Genomic DNA, 17,698 nt, shown 5'->3' with positions numbered 1-17,698 from the left:
AGAAAGAAAGAAAGAAAGAAAGAAAGAAAGAAAGAAAGAAAGAAAGAGAGAGAAAGATAAAGAAGAGAAGAGAAGAGAAGAGAAGAGGAAAACAGGAGAATTTCCACACTGGAACTTCTTACCCCACCTGTGCAAATACCTTTCTATCCATTGGCAACAAATGTGAAAGGTCCATCTGCTTCCAACCAACACACCAACACCCACTGATCCAACCCCACATGCTCTGAACTCCATGCCCCCCCACTTTGCTAGATCATAGAAAGGGAGGAGGAGGAAGAAATCCAACGGATTTACTCTAATCCCTGAATGCAGCTTTGGATCTGCTTTGTATGGTCTCTGACCTACCCCCTGGGCTGTAAAAACAACACCCCGTGCTGAACAGGTGATTCTGTACAGCCCGTGGAGAAGAAAATGGAGTGTAGAAAGGATAGTGAGAAATAGAGACAGTTATAAAGTTTAGGTAAGCATAATATAATAGTGGCAGAGTTTGTCTTTTATGCCAAAAAAAAAAAAAAATCCCACCAGTTTTCTGGGCCTTTTCACTAGAACTTGCTGAAGGCAAGACACAGAGAGGAGTTTTACAGACTGACACATTTAGCTAAATGATAGAGCAAAAAGCTTGGGAAATACCTTCCACATTCGAATGTACAAAATAATACATCTTGTGGTTTGTATCAGCCTGGCTTTCTATATGCCTAGGATTTTAAATGTAAATCTCTTCGCCAAACATAAGGAGTTTTTAAGGGTGTTAATCACATAGCCCTTTTTACAGCCTGCGAAGTGATTTGAAATCATCGGGGAGCATTAATACCTTGAGGGGAGAGTTCCAGGTTAGAAGACTGCCGTTTGCAGCGCCGTTAAGACACATAAATCACTTCGGCTACGGTGGAATGTGATGATGTGAAACCATCAGGTTTGGAAATGGAAAAAAGCTGTGATCTCGAAAGATTCAAACCGCTCTGAGTCTGCTGAGCCCGCTCCTACAGTTCTGATTGAGACATATTCAACAAACATCAAAGTACAAGCTGCAGGATCAAATAACGCTTTCTGCTGGAAAACTTCCAGCCAAACTCCCCTTTTCTAGCCCTGCACAGATTTAGAAACACTAGGGCTAATTGTGCAGCAGCTTGCACTCGGCGTAATCACCTGCTGTTGTGCAAACTGAGCATAAAACCACCTTTTTTCTGATCCAGTAATAATTGTACATCGTTTTGCCATCTTCGTGAGGTGCAAAGCCCCGGTGAACGAATGCTTTGTTCTGCAAGGAGAAAGAAGCTGGAGAGACAACGTTCTTGCTTCCAGGAGATTGCAAGGCTACCATAAGCAGAAAAAATAATTAAAAAAAAAAAAAGGCAAAATGAAGGGCCCCCACAAAATTGTGCAAGTTACATCAAATGGCAGTAGAAGAAGAATGGAAGCACAGTAGCTTTATTCTTGTGAGCAACGTCAGCTGGAGGGCAGGAAAACCTTCTCATCTTTACCATCTTGTCCTCTAACCTTGCTCACAGGCAGGACTTGAGGACTGCAGGGAAAACACAGCTTGCATCCAGTTTATGTATTATTTATGCTGGACCTGCACTGTCTGAGACCTAGTACTGCGCTGATAGGAAATTTTAAGAAAGGAAAGCTGTAAAAAGGACTTAGGAACAAACAGCTGTCAATTGGTGATGCTCAGTGAGATGTAATTAGTGACACTGGATCAGATGGGATGCGTTTAAACATTATACTCGCTTCTAAAAGTGAGGGAAAAGAACGAAACACATTTCTAAGTTTATCAAATTTCTAATCCTACCAAATTAGATGGAAGTTCCCCTGCCTTTTGCCATGACTTAGTTCAGCAGTGAGGATACGAGGTATGAGAGAGCAAACTGGGCTTGTATGTGCAGGTTGTGATGAGGAGTTACATATTTATCTTGATTAATATTTGCTATTGCAAAAGATACCTGACCTTTTTTGGAGGAGCTCAGTCGCCACCTCTTCCTCGTAGCAAGCCTTTGCAAGTCTGGAGGGGAGTGGTGACAAGCACTCTTCCATGGAGCTCCTCCGTTCCAGCTTCGATGACAAATGGGATTTTTCAGGTTGCTGGGCTCCTTCTGCCATCTGCATTTGCACCGCCGAGATCCTGCCAAAATAACCCAGCCTGAGTCCTTCCGAAGGAGGAGGACAGAGTGTGCTACCGGGAACAACTCATACATGGATCCAGAGTGAGACTGTGCTTCTCCACCTTCCTCACAAAGGACTTTTATGTATATATGCTTATCGATATGGAGATATGTTTATGGACACGTATATTTCATAGAATCATAGAACTGTCTAGGTTGGAAGGGACCTTTAAGATCATCTAGTCCAACCATCAACCTAACTCTGATTAAAAACCACCACTAAACCATGTCATTAAGCACTACGTCAACCTGTCTTTTGAACACCTCCAGGGATGGTGCCTCAACCACTTCCCTGGCAGCCCATTCCAAGGCTTCATAACCCTTTCAGTGTAAAAATTTTTCCTAATATCCAATCTGAACCTCCCCTGGTGCAACTTGAGGCCATTTCCTCTTGTCCCATCACCTGTGACTTGGGAGAAGAGACCGACCCCCCCCTGGCTACACCCTCCTTTGAGGGAGTTGGAGAGAGTGAGAAGGTCTCCCCTCAGCCTCCTTTTCTCCAGGCTGAACAACCCCAGAATATGCTCTTCCATACAGCACTTCCATAATATCCTTTAGGTTAAGCACTCTAGAACTATTAATATCACCTTCCATGCAGCCTTAATTCAGTTCCTTGTTTAAGTGCAATAAAAGATAACCTTTAATTAAATGTTCTTCCTTTTGGTTTTTGTTTTTTTTTTTCCATGGGGTTCCCATCATATGGTGAGATCAGCGATAAGAAAAAGAAGCAAGACTGGGCAGTAATGAGGCTCCTCGCTTCATTTGCTCCACCGTGCAGGAAATGCAACTTCTGCAAAGAGCAAAAGCAGGAGACTGCAAGAGAGAGCGTGCCTTTTGGAATAAAGCAACTGAATATTACAAAACAAAGCTGAAGTCGCATCCGTGCCGCTGCTACAGACTTCCTCCCTGCCCGGGACCACAGCTCCCTCGGTCTGCCTCACGGACAGTGAAGCTACAGTTTAGACACGACAAGGTGGAAAAGAAGCGTGTGGCTCAAGGGCCAACATTATGGTGCTTGGCAGCTTTGAAAAAACAGAGAAGACCAAGGCTTTGGAAGAACAGGAAGGCACAGTAATAGGACACGACACTCAGTAGGATTAGATACCTACTAATATCTTGACTCTATGTGATATGATACAGTTCTTCCACAATCAAAAATCTGCATTTGGCAAAATTCCCCTTGGGACAGTTTTTAAGCTCCACTCCAACACGTGAAAAACCCAAGTTTTCAGAAGAAAGACCAGTTACTCTACTTGAAAACAACGATAAAAAGTACTTCTCCAATTTTTCTTCCCATTACCACTGGGAGGTGGTGGAGTCTCCTTCTCTGGAGACATTCAAAACCCACCTGGACACGTTCCTGTGCAACCTGCTCTAAGGTGGACCTGCTTTGGCAGGAGGTTGGACTAGATGATCTCCAGAGGTCCCTTCCAACCCCATGTCATTCTGTGATTCTGTGATTCTGTGACTTCACATTGGAGGGGAGCCAAGTAGCAGCTTAGCAGCTTGGTAGAAGGAATAACGGAAAGATTTGAAAGCATCTGTGTAAGTGATCCTGACCAGGAGATGGCTGTGCATGGAGGAGTCGGTGGCTGTCCCTGCAGGCCCAGCATGGCCCTCAGCCTGCCTTGGGCTGGCACATCCCTTGACACAACTGGGCCACCTCGTTATAGATCTCGTTACAGCAGAGGAGCCTGAAGGCAGCTCCCACCTGGTACCAGGGGCTGTGCCACCTGCCTGGCCTTGCCTTTATCTGAAAGTCACAGAATCACAGAATCACAGAATGATATGGGGTTGGAAGGGACCTCCGGAGATCATCTAGTCCAACCCCCCTGCCAAAGCAGGTCCACCCAGAGCAGGTTGCACAGGCAAATGCAGCAAAAAGTTCTCCTGCAAACATCCCCTAGCAATAGCATTGTTTTCTGTAAGGACATTATTTAATAGGTCAAAGGACCACAAAGGAGGAACATCTCCTTGGAGGGATCTGCCATGGAAAAGTCCAACTGTGGCTTGTTCGATGGTGTGCTAATGCAAAGTGCCTGGTGTCTGAAGGGACCTTAGAATTGCTCACTATCTATGTTCTTCTCTTTATTCTCTCTTATTAAAATGCCTATTTTATTAATCTATTTGGTTTTGGGCGATTTGTTGTTTCTTCTTTCTCTAGAAAAAGCCCTGCACCATCTCTCTCTCATCTCACCATCACCCCTGGTGCAAAACAATGCCTTAAATGTTTTTTTTTTCCAACTCTTTTCTGTATTTGTGCTAGAAAAACTCTGACAAAAAAATTATTTTGAAAGCTACTAATTGTTAAGTTTAGATGATACTATCATTTGCAGCATTACACCAGTAAAGCAGGTGTTCCAGTCAGGACCAGGGTAGTGGTATGTAACACACATGGACAAATTCAAAAGAGCAACACTTACCCTGGAGAGTTTCCACCAAAAAGCCCTGGTGCCACCTGGAAAGCTCTGTGATCAGATGCCTTTACAAGAGCTTTTTCTAGGATTTATGGGCTAAGACCTCTCAAAGGGTTATTTCGTCTACCTGTTATGCAAAGATGGAGATATTTTGCAATCTAACAGGAGCAGAGCCCCATCTTACAACGGTGGGCAGGATGGGGCTGAGCACCCAGCAGGATCTTGAGCTCATTCAGGCATTTCAGCCTGAGCCACCAGTGATGAGACCTCTGATTTTTACCCCAATTGCCCCCTTGCTTCTGCAGCCAAGGCCATACACGTGCCCCACTGGCTCCTAAACATTTGCAAAAATATTGGTGCTGTGAAATACAGGAGCGTTCTTAGAAAGGTGATGCAAAAATTATTATTCCTCTTGTGGCCTCACCTTAACCATACAATACCCTTGGATTTGAGATTTAATAAAAACCTTGCCCTTGTACCGTAGGGAGTGACTTGGAAATAGGATCCATTCATAGCCAGAAAATAAAAAAAAAAGGGAGGCAAAGAAAAAGCACCTCGAGCATTCTTTGCCAAAGAACTTTCCTAAACCTCATCTTTACATCAGCCTCTCGATATTTTCGCAGCCTGACTCATAAAATGTTGAGTGTGTGTGGGAGAGGGAGAGTGGGAGGGAAGGGATGGCACTGCCATTTTAAAACCGATTATAAATAGACAAAATGCCAACTGTCTGCGTTTTACCCTCAAGACATCACCGAGCAGCCAAGTTTATTGCCATCGTCTGTAACTAATAATGCAAAGATGATTAGTTTTGTTTCTTAAATTTAAAAGAGAGTGTCGTTAAGACTTGAGAGCAACACGTGCAGTTTGCAAGGGATGGATTTTTCTAGGCAGTTGGGGTGATGCTTCTTTTTTTTTTGTTTGTTTAAAAGGGGGATTATCAGCACAGCGATTCGAAAAATGTGCTTGCAGGGTTGCAATAAAGCAAAAATCTGCAGTATCACTTATTTTGGGCTGTTTATGCCGTTGACTTCCTCTCGCTTCTGCTGAAGTGCGTGGGTTTCGTTTTTCCCTTCCGCAGAAGCCCTGGGAGTGTGTGTCGTGTGTTGTCCCCCCCAGCCCCAGTTGCCACCCACTGTCACATCCTGCCAGCACTGGGGCCACCAACCAACCGAGGGGGGCAAGGGCTGCCTTTCACATCCCCCTGCCTTTTGTTTTCTGGACCACTCAGAATCACAGAAACACAGAATCTTCTAGGTTGGAAGGGACCTTAAAGATCATCTTGTCCAACCATCAACCTAACTTTGACAAAAATAGACAGCCACACAACAAACAAGAAGCATCACCATCACTAAACCATACCTCCCAGCACTACATCAACCTGTCTTTTGAACACCTCCAGGGATGGTGCCTCAACCACCTCCCTGGGCAGCCCATTCCAATGGCTGATAACCCTTTCAGTGAAAAAATTTTTCCTAATATCCAGCCTGAACCTCCCCTGGCGTAACTTGAGGCCATTTCCTCTTGTCCTGTCGCCTGTGACTTGAGAAAAGAGACCGACCCCCACCTCTCTACACCCTCCTTTCAGAGAGTTGTAGAGAGCAATAAGGTCTCCCCTCAGCCTCCTCCAGGCTGAATAACCCCAGCTCCCTCAGCCTCTCCTCATAAGACTTGTGCTCCAGACCCCTCAACATCTTTGTTGCCCTTCTCTGGACCCGCTCCAGCACCTCAATGTCTTTTTTATGGTAGGGAGCCCAAAGATGGACACAGCACTCGAGGTGGGACCTCACCAGTGCCCAGTACAGGGGGACAATCACCTCTTGGGCCCTACTCGCCACGCTGTTCCTGATACAGGCCAGGATGCTGTTGGCTTTCTTGGCCACTTGGGCACACTCATTGTTAAACTTTTTTAAGACGAGACGTAATGTCAACAACCAGACCCCTTCTGGGGTGTGAGCCGGGTCCCAGGCACGACTGGGAGCTCTGGGGTCTGGGGAATAAGTCTTGTAAGGAGAGGATGAGGGAGCTAGGGGTGTTCAGCCTGGAGAAAAGGAGGCTGAGGGGAGACCTTCTCGCTCTCCCCAACTCCCTGAAAGGAGGGTGTAGCCAGGGGGGGTCGGTCTCTTCTCCCAAATCACAGGCCATGGGACAAGAGGAAACGACCTCAAGTTGTCCCAGGGGAGGTTCGGGTTGGATATTAGGAAAAATGTTTACACTGAAAGGGTTATTAAGGATTGGAATGGGCTGCCCAGGGAAGTGGTTGAGGCACCATCCCTGGAGGTATTTAAAAGACAGGTTGATATAGTGCTTAGTGACATGGTTTAGTGATGGTCTTTTTAATCAGAGTTAAGTTGATGGTTGGACTAGGTGATCTTAAAGGTCCCTTCCAACCTAGACAATTCTACAATTCAATGATTCTTTTTCTCACTCTGCAAAGTATTTGTGAGAGAACCAAGCTGACGTGTGCCTCGAACTTACGAATCCCTTCCAATTTGAGATGATATCCTATGGTTCTATCAACCGCCAAATACATTTATAGAGAAGAAAACAATTCTGAGAAGTCCCACCACAGCAGTTCCCCCCTCCCTGGCCATCTGGCTGGGCTTGCTCCAGTGTAAAATACAATAAAGATATTAAGCACACAGAGCATGCCTTGTTTTCCACAACACAGAGACAGGTTAGGGAGAGAGGCTTTGGTGTTGAGCACAGACAAGGTGGCAATGCCTCTGGATACATGGAGGCTTCCATGGTTTAAGTCCCCAGCAAAGCTTTGCAGTCAAACCTGTGGACTTGGAGCTACCTGAGCACCTTGCAGACGTTATGCATCACATGCTTGAGTTTAGGTACTCGAATGCCTCCGAAGGTACCTATAGTGCAATTATCTATCTCCATCTTTGGATCTTGACTTCTGTGTCAACCACCACATAGCGTTGAACTCCTGCTGAACAGTGGTGAGCGTCATCAACTGCTATTGCCTTTACGTCTTTTTATTTTTCTAAGAAAGCTGAAAACAGGTTTCCAAGAAAATCACACTGTGCTCCAAAATACCACTTTATAAAGGAAGTTTTTCAGAACATTATCTACAGACTGTGGCCTCCAGACTAATAAAGACCTGGCAATAATATGTCTTCTATCACCAAAGTAGCTTCACAAAAGATCTAATTCTGCAAGATACAAACTCTCAGTTTATTCTAGTGTGATCTCCCGTGGCATTTAGCAGCCTGAGCAAAGACCAGAAAATGCAGCTCACTATATTCCCATTCAAACATAATTATCATTTACTGAGTGTTTCCCCACTGGGAAAAAATACCCAGGTTTTGAGCGCATGTTGTATCAATACATTTGCATAATATGCATATACAAATATACGGGATATACTACTATTGTCCTCTCTGGAGAACAGCTTTAAGGACATCAAGGTGGCCCTAAGACTCTTAGTGACACTCAGCTTGCAGTTGGTTGTGCAGGATTAAGCTCCAAAAAGGAGCAAGGTCATGGACATAACGCTGCTATATTTGTGGAAGGGCTGGGCTGTACCCGAAAACACCCAGGTCTGACTCCAAGCATTTCTCCAAAAGGAATTTTGATGGGGATCTGATCTGACAAGACTCTGGAGCTTGGTTATAGCTCACACTACTCCCTCCCCAGGTACCAGCCTGGTATTTAACCTCCCCGAGCCGCTCAGGTGCTCTGGTGGGGATAAGCATAATTTGTGATGACATTCAGGCTACACTGCAAGGTAACGCTTCCTCTGGTGCCTTATTCCAAATACCTGCCAGGAGACCAGCACCAGCTGCTTAAATAGGCATCTGCAGGGCATCTGGGGCTAACGCTGTGGCAGAACTAAACCAACTGCCACCCTCAGGAAAACTTCATTAGAACCATCTCACATTAAGCAGTTTAGATCTTAAAGACGCTTTCTAGAAACACTGTCAATCACTTAACTAATCCACTCCCTCTCTTTTTTTTTTTTTTTTTTTTTAAATAAAGGAGTACCTAGAAACAGATTCCTTGGAGTCACTGCACTGGAGCAACTCTTCAACCTGCTATGGATTTTCTTTGAGAATGCCATTTCAGATCAAAATGCTAAAGATGTCTTTGCCTTGAAAATCACATCCTTAGATCTAAGTCGTTATGGGTGCTGTAGCTTTGAGCAAAGGCAGATCGTATTTTTTTAGTGTCACTTGTAACATTAACAGTCTTGACTTGGATCCTGTCCACGCGTTCTGGAGAGCAATAAGTAGTTCTTTCGTCCTTGTCTTTTTCTCCAGTAACAAATGCACCAAAGGGGACAGTTTGGGTCTTCATCGTAACCTTAATGGACAGTTTCCAAAGTAAAAATTGACTGGTCTGTAGGGGAGAAGAAAAAAAGAAAAAAAACCAAACTACAGAGTATTTGGGTGTATAGCAACATCTTTTGGGTTGCAAAACAATGTCATACCGATTTCCATCCTGACAGGTATTCAGGCTTAAATATACCACTGGGTCATAAAACTCATATTCTTTAACCCATCTGGATCATCTGTTCCAAAGAGCTGCCAGAACTCTGCAGTATATTTTTTTGTTCTAGAGGTTCACTTTCCTTCACGTTGCTTTGTTCATGCCTAGTTCTGCCCTTTGTGGCTGACTTGGAAATTACTAGCTTTCTTAAACATCACAAAAAAAATCCATTACAGTGCAAATGTCCCATATTTGTTCGAGAAGGATGTGAACAAGAATTTTGCAAAATTATTGATTTTGCCCCCTTCCAAAAGAAATGCATGTTGGGGTTTTCCACCCCCCCCCCCCTTTTTTTTTTTTTTAAGTCCTTGAAACCATGATTCTCACCATACAATTATCAGACAGAGGAATTTCAGGCAATATCAAACACGAATTACGCTGCGGGGTGTACACCAATCCTTTAGGACTGTTCTTTTACACTAGGTGGAGGTGACAGGAAGATATCATTGATGGTTAGTGTTTTGATATGGAGCCATGAGGCCAGTCCTGTGGCATTCACTGGTTCATCTCAGCAAAGGCTCTGCAACTGTTTAAATATGTTTAAGTGTCACTTTGTGCTGCCTGAGTAGAAGAGAATCCCAGCCTATTTCTGAAACCTCCAACTATTTTAAATAAAACTGCTAAGTATCAGCAGTAATATAATCAGTTTTCAGCATGTAAGAACTTCCTGCTCCTCTTACTCGACTGTTCTTTTACACTAGGTGGAGGTGACACGAAGATATCATTAATGGTTGGTGCTTTGATATGGAGCCATGAGGCCAGTCCTGTGGCATTCACTGGTTCATCTCAGCAAAGGCTCTGCAACTGTTTAAATATGTTTAAGTGTCACTTTGTGCTGCCTGAGTAGAAGAGAATCCCAGCCTATTTCTGAAACATCCAACTATTTTAAATAAAACTGCTAAGTATCAGCAGTAATATAATCAGTTTTCAGCATGTAAGAACTTCCTGCTCCTCTTACTCTTGTTTTTTCCTTCAAGTGATTTTTTTTTTGTTTTGTGAGAAAGAAACCAAGTAAAGATAACCAACTTTACACAGACATGAACGGCGAAAGTGACATTGCTGTCACCAAGAGAAATCTCTGGAAGCAGAAAGAACACCTCCAGCAAAGCTTCGGAGGGGAGATGAGAAACAAGCAACAGCAACATGCGTTTTCAACCACAACATGCATTTTCAATATTCATTCCAACACGAGAGAGGCATAGAAAAGGAGAAGATAATCTTGCACACATTTCAACCCTTCCCTTGCTCAAATTCCCAGCAAAACCTATGCTCACAAGAGAAATAACTGCAAAGTTTAAGGCGTTGCCACCCTTTGCCAGAGGTTACACAAACCTGCACCTCAGCACCTTCACAGCTTAGTCAGAACCACCTTGAAAAGCACGTTTCTCTCCAGTCACTGGATTTTGCACGGAAACCCCTGAGGTCCAGAGAGGTGATTCTGCCACTTTACTCTGCTCCGGCGAGACCTCACCTGGAGTATTGTGTGCAGGTCTGGAGCCCTCAATATAAGAAGGACATGGACCTGATGGAGAGGGTCCAGAGGAGGGCCACAAGGATGATCAGGGGGTTGGAGCCCCTCTGCTACGAGGACAGGCTGAGGGAGCTGGGGTTGTTCAGCCTGGAGAAGAGGAGGCTCCAGGGAGACCTAATAGCAGCCTTCCAGTACCTGAAGGGAGCCTACAGGAAGGCTGGGGAGAACCTGTTTACAAAGGCCTGCAGTGACAGGACGAGGGACAATGGCTTCAAGCTGGAGGGGAACAGATTTAGACTGGAGATCAGGAGAGGGTTCTTCACTGTGAGGGTGGTGGAGCACTGGCACAGGTTGCCCAGGGAGGTGGTTGAGGCCCCTTCCCTGGAGATATTCAAGGAGAGGCTCGACGAGGCCCTGGGCAACCTGGTCTAGTTGGGGGTGTCCCTGCTGACTGCGGGGGGGTCGGACTAGATGACATTTGGAGGTCCCTTCCAGCCTGGACAACTGTATGATTCTATGAGTACGTATGCTCCACTCCATCAGCTGCTCTGACAGTCCCCGCTGAAGACACACAGTGTTGACATCTTAAATTGTACCAGCCAGATTTGCCTGGAGTTCATCTAACCTCTCTTTGAGGTTCCACCATGCTCTCGGATCTTAAGTAGATGGAGACCGAATTAACTAAACTACTTTTTTACTCATTTCTCAGCATTATCACAGGCAGGTAACAGCCCTACCCACAACTCTTTTATGCTGTTGTCAAAGACCTCTGTATCTTCCTACTTCCCAGCAGCCAGGAGAATGACTTGCTATTCTGGAATCACTGGTGCTCCTAGTGATTGACCTACAAACTTCCTTCAGACCCATGGCTGGTGAGGTCATGAACCCATCACAGGGGACTTCTGATTGTCTTACTATTTCCAAAAATAGGTAGTGCCTTCCCCATAGTTAGGTTTTCTGCTATTGTGTCAAGTGCTTCAGGAAATACAACTAGTGTCTAGGCCATTTGCTGTGGAAATTACTTCCTTCACAGAGGCGTGGTCCCACGCATGTGAAGCAATGCTAGTATTTGACTTTCTCTGCAAAAAAAAAAAAAATAATAATTAGAAATGAAATCAACAGTGCTTGCATGTAACCTGAAGTGAAGAAGCCTACGCGGTTCTGGGGCCAGTAGACACATTAAGCATTGAGCTGAAAGCAAGTTCTTAGATACATAGCCCTGTTCATGTTGTTCCTCTTCTGCTTTCAGAGGCAGTTCCTCTTCTGCTTTCAACTCTTCTGGGCAGTACAGAGTCATATTCACCTCTGGTTGTTACCGATTTGTTTTAGTGCCAGGTTTCTCTGTCTCCTTCTACACAGTGTTCCCAGAAGCCCTGAATATCACAGAATGGTTTGGGTTGGAAGGGACCTCAAAGATCATCCAGTTCCAACCCCCTGCCATGGGCAGGGACACCTCCCACCAGACCAGGTTGCTCCAAGCCCCATCCAGCCTGGCCTTGAACCCCTCCAGGGATGGGGCAGCCACAGCTTCTCTGGGCAACCTCTTCCAGTGTCTCACCACCCTCACAGGAAATAATTTCTTCCTGATATCTCATCTAAAATCTCCCCTCTTTCAGCTTAAAACCTGTTCTCATCCTATCACAACACTCTCTCATAAAGAGTCTCTCCCCAAATACATTTATTAGCATTGTTAAGAAGATAAATCCAAAATGAGAGAGATAATAGAAGTCTCCTCACAGTCCTGTCTCAGCTCCAACTCAGAATTGAGCCTTACATTTACTGGCGCTTTTATTTGTTTGTTTTACTAAATTTTCAAGACTGGGGCCCCCTCAGTCCTTAAAGAGCTGTCAAGAACACACACACAGAGAACTGTATTCTGGCTGGGACGGGCTGGTGCCCTCCTCTACCAAAACATCTCAGCCAACCAGAAAGCCCTGTGTATCCGTCAGCACGCTCGGGCTGTCCTGCCAACCCAGACAATGACTCAGGCCTTCACCGAAATAGAGGCAGAGGGAAAAACAACTGTGGTTATATCTGGTAACGCGGAGCTGCCTGGTCTCACCCCAAACTGAGACGGCTCTGGGTCTCAGTCCCTCTTCTCTCCACCAGCGCAGGGGCACTTTGTCAGCACGGATCTGGGAGCAGAAGAGTGGCACTGGAGTGACACTGGAGTGACAAGCTGTGCCGAGATCCTGCTCCAGCTGGCTCGGACCCAGACAGCTCGAGTTTCTCCGCGTTATCACTTCCTCGCTTCTCCAGATTCTGGGGCCAGCCCAGGTCTGTTTGCACACAGGATTTCAGTCGCTTTCCTGTCGCTGAGCAAAGACACAAGGGGCAGCAGCTGGAATCACAGGGCTTCCTGGAGATTCCTCAACCATGCCTGCATTTCCTGTATCTGGAAATAAGGAGACGCTTCGCAAGCATTTTGTACTTGTAAAAGGCTGCCAAATAAAGAGAAATTCACCCACCCTGCAACTTGAAGAGCTGCAGAGTGGAAGCACGGAGCAGTGAGCAGCTTGCTTACCCACTGCTGCTTTCCCCACGCAGCAGCTCTTTCTCCCGACTGGAAGGAGCATTTTCACCTGCTAAGAAGAATTATCAGCGAGCTAGAAAACAATCAAAAGGGCTTTTTTTTCCTCCCCTCCCAAAGGAGCATTTTCACCTGCTAAGAAGAATTAGCAGGAAGCTAGAAAACAATCAAAAGGGCTTTTCTTCCTCCCCTCCCGCTTTCTGCCTGCAGCAATTTAGAGAAAGCATAATTTCTGCGAGGAAAATAATCACACCACCTTCTGGTTACCACTGCATGGAAGCATTCAGGGGAGTTCCTCACTCACCCACTTCCTTCAAAAGTCTAGAGGACCAACAAATGAAAGAATATTACGCTGCCAGAGATGAATGAGGCACATGTCACGCTTTCTGTACAGTTATTTAACTCCTTACAGGAGTTCAGTTGGCTTTCATTTCAGACTGCAAATGAGAAGAGAAACAACAGCAATAAGAATTACATAAATTTCAGTACGTGCTTTTATTTCATACTTTCATGGCACACTTTGATTTGTAAACATTAAATTACCAGGCCTCTTCTTCATATGTTGAAAATAACCACCAGGCTTTTGAGAGCATTACCTGAGATTAAAAATTAAAAAAAATTTAAAAATAAAAAAAAGAGAAAGATCTGGCATCTTTTGCCTTACATACAGTACCATTTTAGGAAGAATTACAAAAGGGAATGTTTTCCGATATAGAAGAGTTTCCTTTCGACTATAAAGATACAAATTGGATGCTTGGATGTAAAAATACATCCAAACACCTTCCAATGATCAGCCTTATTCAGAGGAGGTTGCAAGTCACTGTCTGAAACAATTTTCCATTAATGCATAGCTGAAACACTGCCTCAGTCCTGCAGCAGCATGATCTCGACGTTGTCGTGAACGCCTTGTAGAAGCAGCTCCCCTTGATAAGTGACAATTTTCCGTCGTTTTGCAGCCTTAAGAGTTCCCACCAGGGCTTCAAAGAGGTTGGCACACTTCTCATCAGCAAAGAGCACACCGAATTTCACGCTCACTTGGCCATCAGCATCTAAATCAGAGGAAAACACGTGCAGATTTTCTTTCAGTCAGGAGATTACTGGGGAAACACAGTAACAAGCAGGCAGAACGTTGAAAGTAAACCCCGTGGTATTTCCCAATTTATCAGGGAACATATTAGGAATGCTGGTGACAAACAGTAGGCAAAACTCCTGCCTGTTACGACTTTCCCTTTTTTTCCAGAGACTCATAACAAGGACCAAACATCTACTATGTTTATTTTTACTGATGACTTCCTGAAACCCAATGACTAGCACAGGCTACTGTACCTCTTCAAAACTTAAGGAAAAAATTAGTTTTAAATCATTAAAATATTATGGTTTTTTTCCAAATACTTTTTTTTTTTTACTATTAATATTTAAAGTTCACATTGAAAAAAGTGCAATGCGAATTCATTTCTCACAAAAAGCAAGAATTTTAAATTCTTATTCCTAAGAGGCAGATGCAGTCATACCAAATGCAAGACATACGTAGCCATTTAGGCTTTGAAAAATGAATGGAACTGAACTAAATTGCATCAGAACCGAAATATATGAGCACAGAATCCCAGAATGGTAGGAGTTGGAAGGGACCTCTAGTCCATCTAGTCCAACCCCCTGCCAAAGCAGGTCCACCCAGAGCAGGTTGCACAGGAACATGTCCAGGTGGGTTTTGAATGTCTCCAGAGAAGGAGACTCCACCGCCTCTCTGGGCAGCCTGTTCCAGGGCTCTGCCACCCTCAAAGCAAAGAAGTTCCTCCTCGTGTTTAGATGGAACTTCTTATGTTCAAGTTTGTGCCCATTTCCTCTTGTCCTGTCCCTGGGCACCACTGAAAAAAGACTGGCCCCATCCTCCTGACACCCCCCCTTTAAGTATTTATAGGTGTTGATCAGATCCCCCCTCAGGTAGCACATCCACAAATTTGCAGTTGATTTTAATGGGAGCCAGATTTCAGGTCTACATCCTCTGTCCTACAAAGGCTTAAATGTTTTAACTTTGTAACAGAACTACTTTAAAGGATGGGACACACGGAGTACCATAGTCCAACATCAAGGATATCTGCAAGTTTCCAGGTTACCTGAGGCTATTTAATTAAATTTGCCAAGTTCATAGGTTGATATGACTATATCCATATGATATGTATGTCATATACATACATGTAACATGACTACATCTGTACGATCAGAGATATTACAATACTTACTTTTGGTTCCCAACCGCCGAATCTCCTCAACTAAGAGGTTGATTTCATGTTCCACATTCATTGTGGTCTAAAAAGTAAAATACATTTTGACAAAGTTATTAGGAGAGCCATAAATCCCGAGCTGTTCTCAGTTCATCAGGAATGTCACAGCACTTGGGTAAATCCCAGTAGCCTGGAGACACACGGCTACAGGATAATCTGAGATTTCAGTCTTGAACGGATAAAGAGCCTCCACACCTCCACTTTCGAGAGAAGTGAACAGAAGCTACAACCTAAGTACATTCTAAACATAAATATAAGGAGCTAATCTTAAAATATCAAAAATGTGGAAAGGCTGAGGCCAAAGGGGTGGGAGGTGTGTTTTAAAGAATAAACTCAGGCTGCCACAGAATCAGACCATCCTGGTAACGTCACAGCTCTTCAGGGGCTTTGCAACTTTCTCTCTATGCCCTCAATAAAAACGGAACATCTTCCTTCGAATTCCCTTCTGGAATATACAATAATCTGTGTTTTTTTAAACCACACCACAGCTTACCACCTACCCAGCTGGTTACAGCAGGTCCAGGAGCACCATGTCCAAAAGGACACCAGCTACTGCACACCCGCTACTGAGAGAGGAGCTGAACCAGGGACAAACTACACAAGTGCCTCAAGAAAGTGCAAAAGCAGCACGGACACAATGAAACCTTTAGACGTGGAAATCCTTAAGCAAAAAAGGGGCAAGAAACTGGACCCCAAAGACAAAGCAAAGCAGCAGCTTCCACCGGGGCATACAATGCAGCCTGGAACAGGAGCTGTTAGAGAGAGGTCCTGGAGCCAAGCACTCAGTGAGCACCAAGACCCTATCACTCAAGAAACTACAATTTCTGCACAGATAAAAAATTGACATCTGGATGCATCACAAACTCTTCTCAAGAGAAAAGTTTCCCCCCCTTACTTATTTTTAATTGAGTTAAAATAGGTAAGAGTGACACAGTTCCACCTCCTGACCCCTCGTGACTTACCCAGGAGGCAAAAAAACCTCATTTTGTAACAGAGTCTGATTTTCAGCTCCCAAAATTTTTCGCTTGCAAAAATCTGTCTCTTTGACACGCAAAACTGAGCAAGCTCAGTATCAGCCCCATCCAAACCACGGCTCCGTCCCTTACGCATGGCTCAAACAGCAGATATGAACAGGTGACATGGCAAGAGGATGCGGTGACGCGGTCCCGGCTCTACGAAAAACTGCCTAAAAAGGGCAGGGCTGCAGAGTTCTCATCCTCTAGGATGATTGCTGCAAACTTTCAGATTTTGTTTAAGCGAGCACTAAACATGCTGTTCCAAGGCAGGGGGGAAAGCATGACCCACCCACCCAAGAGCTCACGCCATCATTAAGAATTTGTCAAGCTGCCAATTTTAATACGGCTCACTACAATGGCATAATTAGTTTCTCTTTAAAGACGGCCTTTTAACTTTAAAGGTTTTTCCGCTTTAACTCTTTAAATTCACCTTAATTTAAAATTCTTTGCCCTCATACACACACAGAGCCAATTTAAATTGCAAGATATAGGATTTTTTTTTTAATACTTCATTATTATGCGGGGCTTTTGAGATCAGAGAACGGTGGCTGCCTAAGGATTAAGGAAGAAGGGATTCCGGGTTATTTTAAGCACGCTTAAATATTTTACTTTATATTGCCATCTACTCGACGGGCCAACTATTAAACTCCGGCGTTCCTGATGCCAACACACTTGCTGGCAGCCGGCGGGGTTTTTCAGGACGCGGTCGGAAAAACCAAACTTTATTTAGCTGGAAATTCCCCTCAGGGTTACGGAGCACGAAGGCATCCTCCGCACCGACCCCTCCCGAGAAGATGGAGGTCGGGTGGGAGGCAGCGCTCGGTTCCCCCTCACACCGAACCACCCCACACCGCCACCTCCCCGGGCTCCGCCGGGGCCCGCCCGGGCCGGAGGGCTCCCCCCGCCGCCTTCGCACCCAGAAACAGGCCCGGCCCGGTGGAGGGGCAGCCATCCCCGGCTGCCCGGGCAGCGCCTCTCCCTCCTCGCAGCGGAGGGTAGGCCGGCTCCCCTCAGCGCGGCACCCCCGGCCCGCTCCCCGCCGCCGCCACTCACCCGCTGCCGTCGCCGCTCTCGCCGCGAGGGGCCGCCGCCGGCGGGAGCCGCCTGAGGCAGCGCGGGGGCAGGGCGAGGGGCGGGCGGCGGTAACCCGCCCTCCGCCGGGGCCTCGCCTCGTCCCGCCCCGGAGCTCCTCGCTGCCCCGCTGCGGCCATTTTGGGGTCTGCGGCAGCGCCTCTGCTCTCTCCCCGCCATGGCGGGCCCCCCCCAGCCTCGTAGGCCGAGCGCTGGGCCTGCGTTCCCTGTTGAAGGGGGGCGCCGTTCTCC

At 45.6% G+C, this 17,698-nt stretch overlaps 2 protein-coding genes across 4 annotated transcripts in view; both read right to left on the bottom strand.

Annotated features, from left to right (window-relative positions):
* HECA (hdc homolog, cell cycle regulator) overlaps positions 1 to 7,468 on the bottom strand; it is a 47,478-nt gene extending 40,010 nt beyond the window's left edge. Inside the window, exon 1 of the mRNA XM_014939548.1 lies at positions 7,377 to 7,468. Within this exon, the coding sequence (XP_014795034.1) occupies positions 7,377 to 7,468 (92 nt within the window). The remainder of the gene's footprint in view (positions 1 to 7,376) is intronic.
* Positions 7,469 to 13,548: 6,080 nt separating this feature from the next.
* The window catches only part of ABRACL (ABRA C-terminal like), a 5,244-nt gene continuing 1,094 nt past the window's right edge, over positions 13,549 to 17,698 (bottom strand). Inside the window, exons 1-3 of one of the 3 annotated variants that reach the window (XM_014939554.1) lie at positions 17,429 to 17,501; positions 15,318 to 15,384; positions 13,549 to 14,126 (exon numbers count right to left, since the gene is read on the bottom strand). In XM_014939554.1, coding sequence (XP_014795040.1) covers positions 13,942 to 14,126; positions 15,318 to 15,378 — 246 coding nt within the window. In that variant the 5' untranslated portion in view covers positions 15,379 to 15,384; positions 17,429 to 17,501 and the 3' untranslated portion in view covers positions 13,549 to 13,941. Of the gene's footprint in view, positions 14,127 to 15,317; positions 15,385 to 16,321; positions 17,115 to 17,428; positions 17,502 to 17,698 lie in introns of those variants that run through there. The other 2 variants (XM_014939556.1, XM_014939555.1) reach the window with 2 other exon arrangements.

This window comes from Calidris pugnax, unplaced genomic scaffold (genome assembly GCF_001431845.1).
Source record: "Calidris pugnax isolate Ruff unplaced genomic scaffold, ASM143184v1 scaffold57, whole genome shotgun sequence".
Classification (NCBI taxonomy): domain Eukaryota; kingdom Metazoa; phylum Chordata; class Aves; order Charadriiformes; family Scolopacidae; genus Calidris; species Calidris pugnax.
The sequence above is the reverse complement of the archived record's forward strand: the minus strand, read 5'-3'. Positions and strand labels throughout refer to the sequence as shown.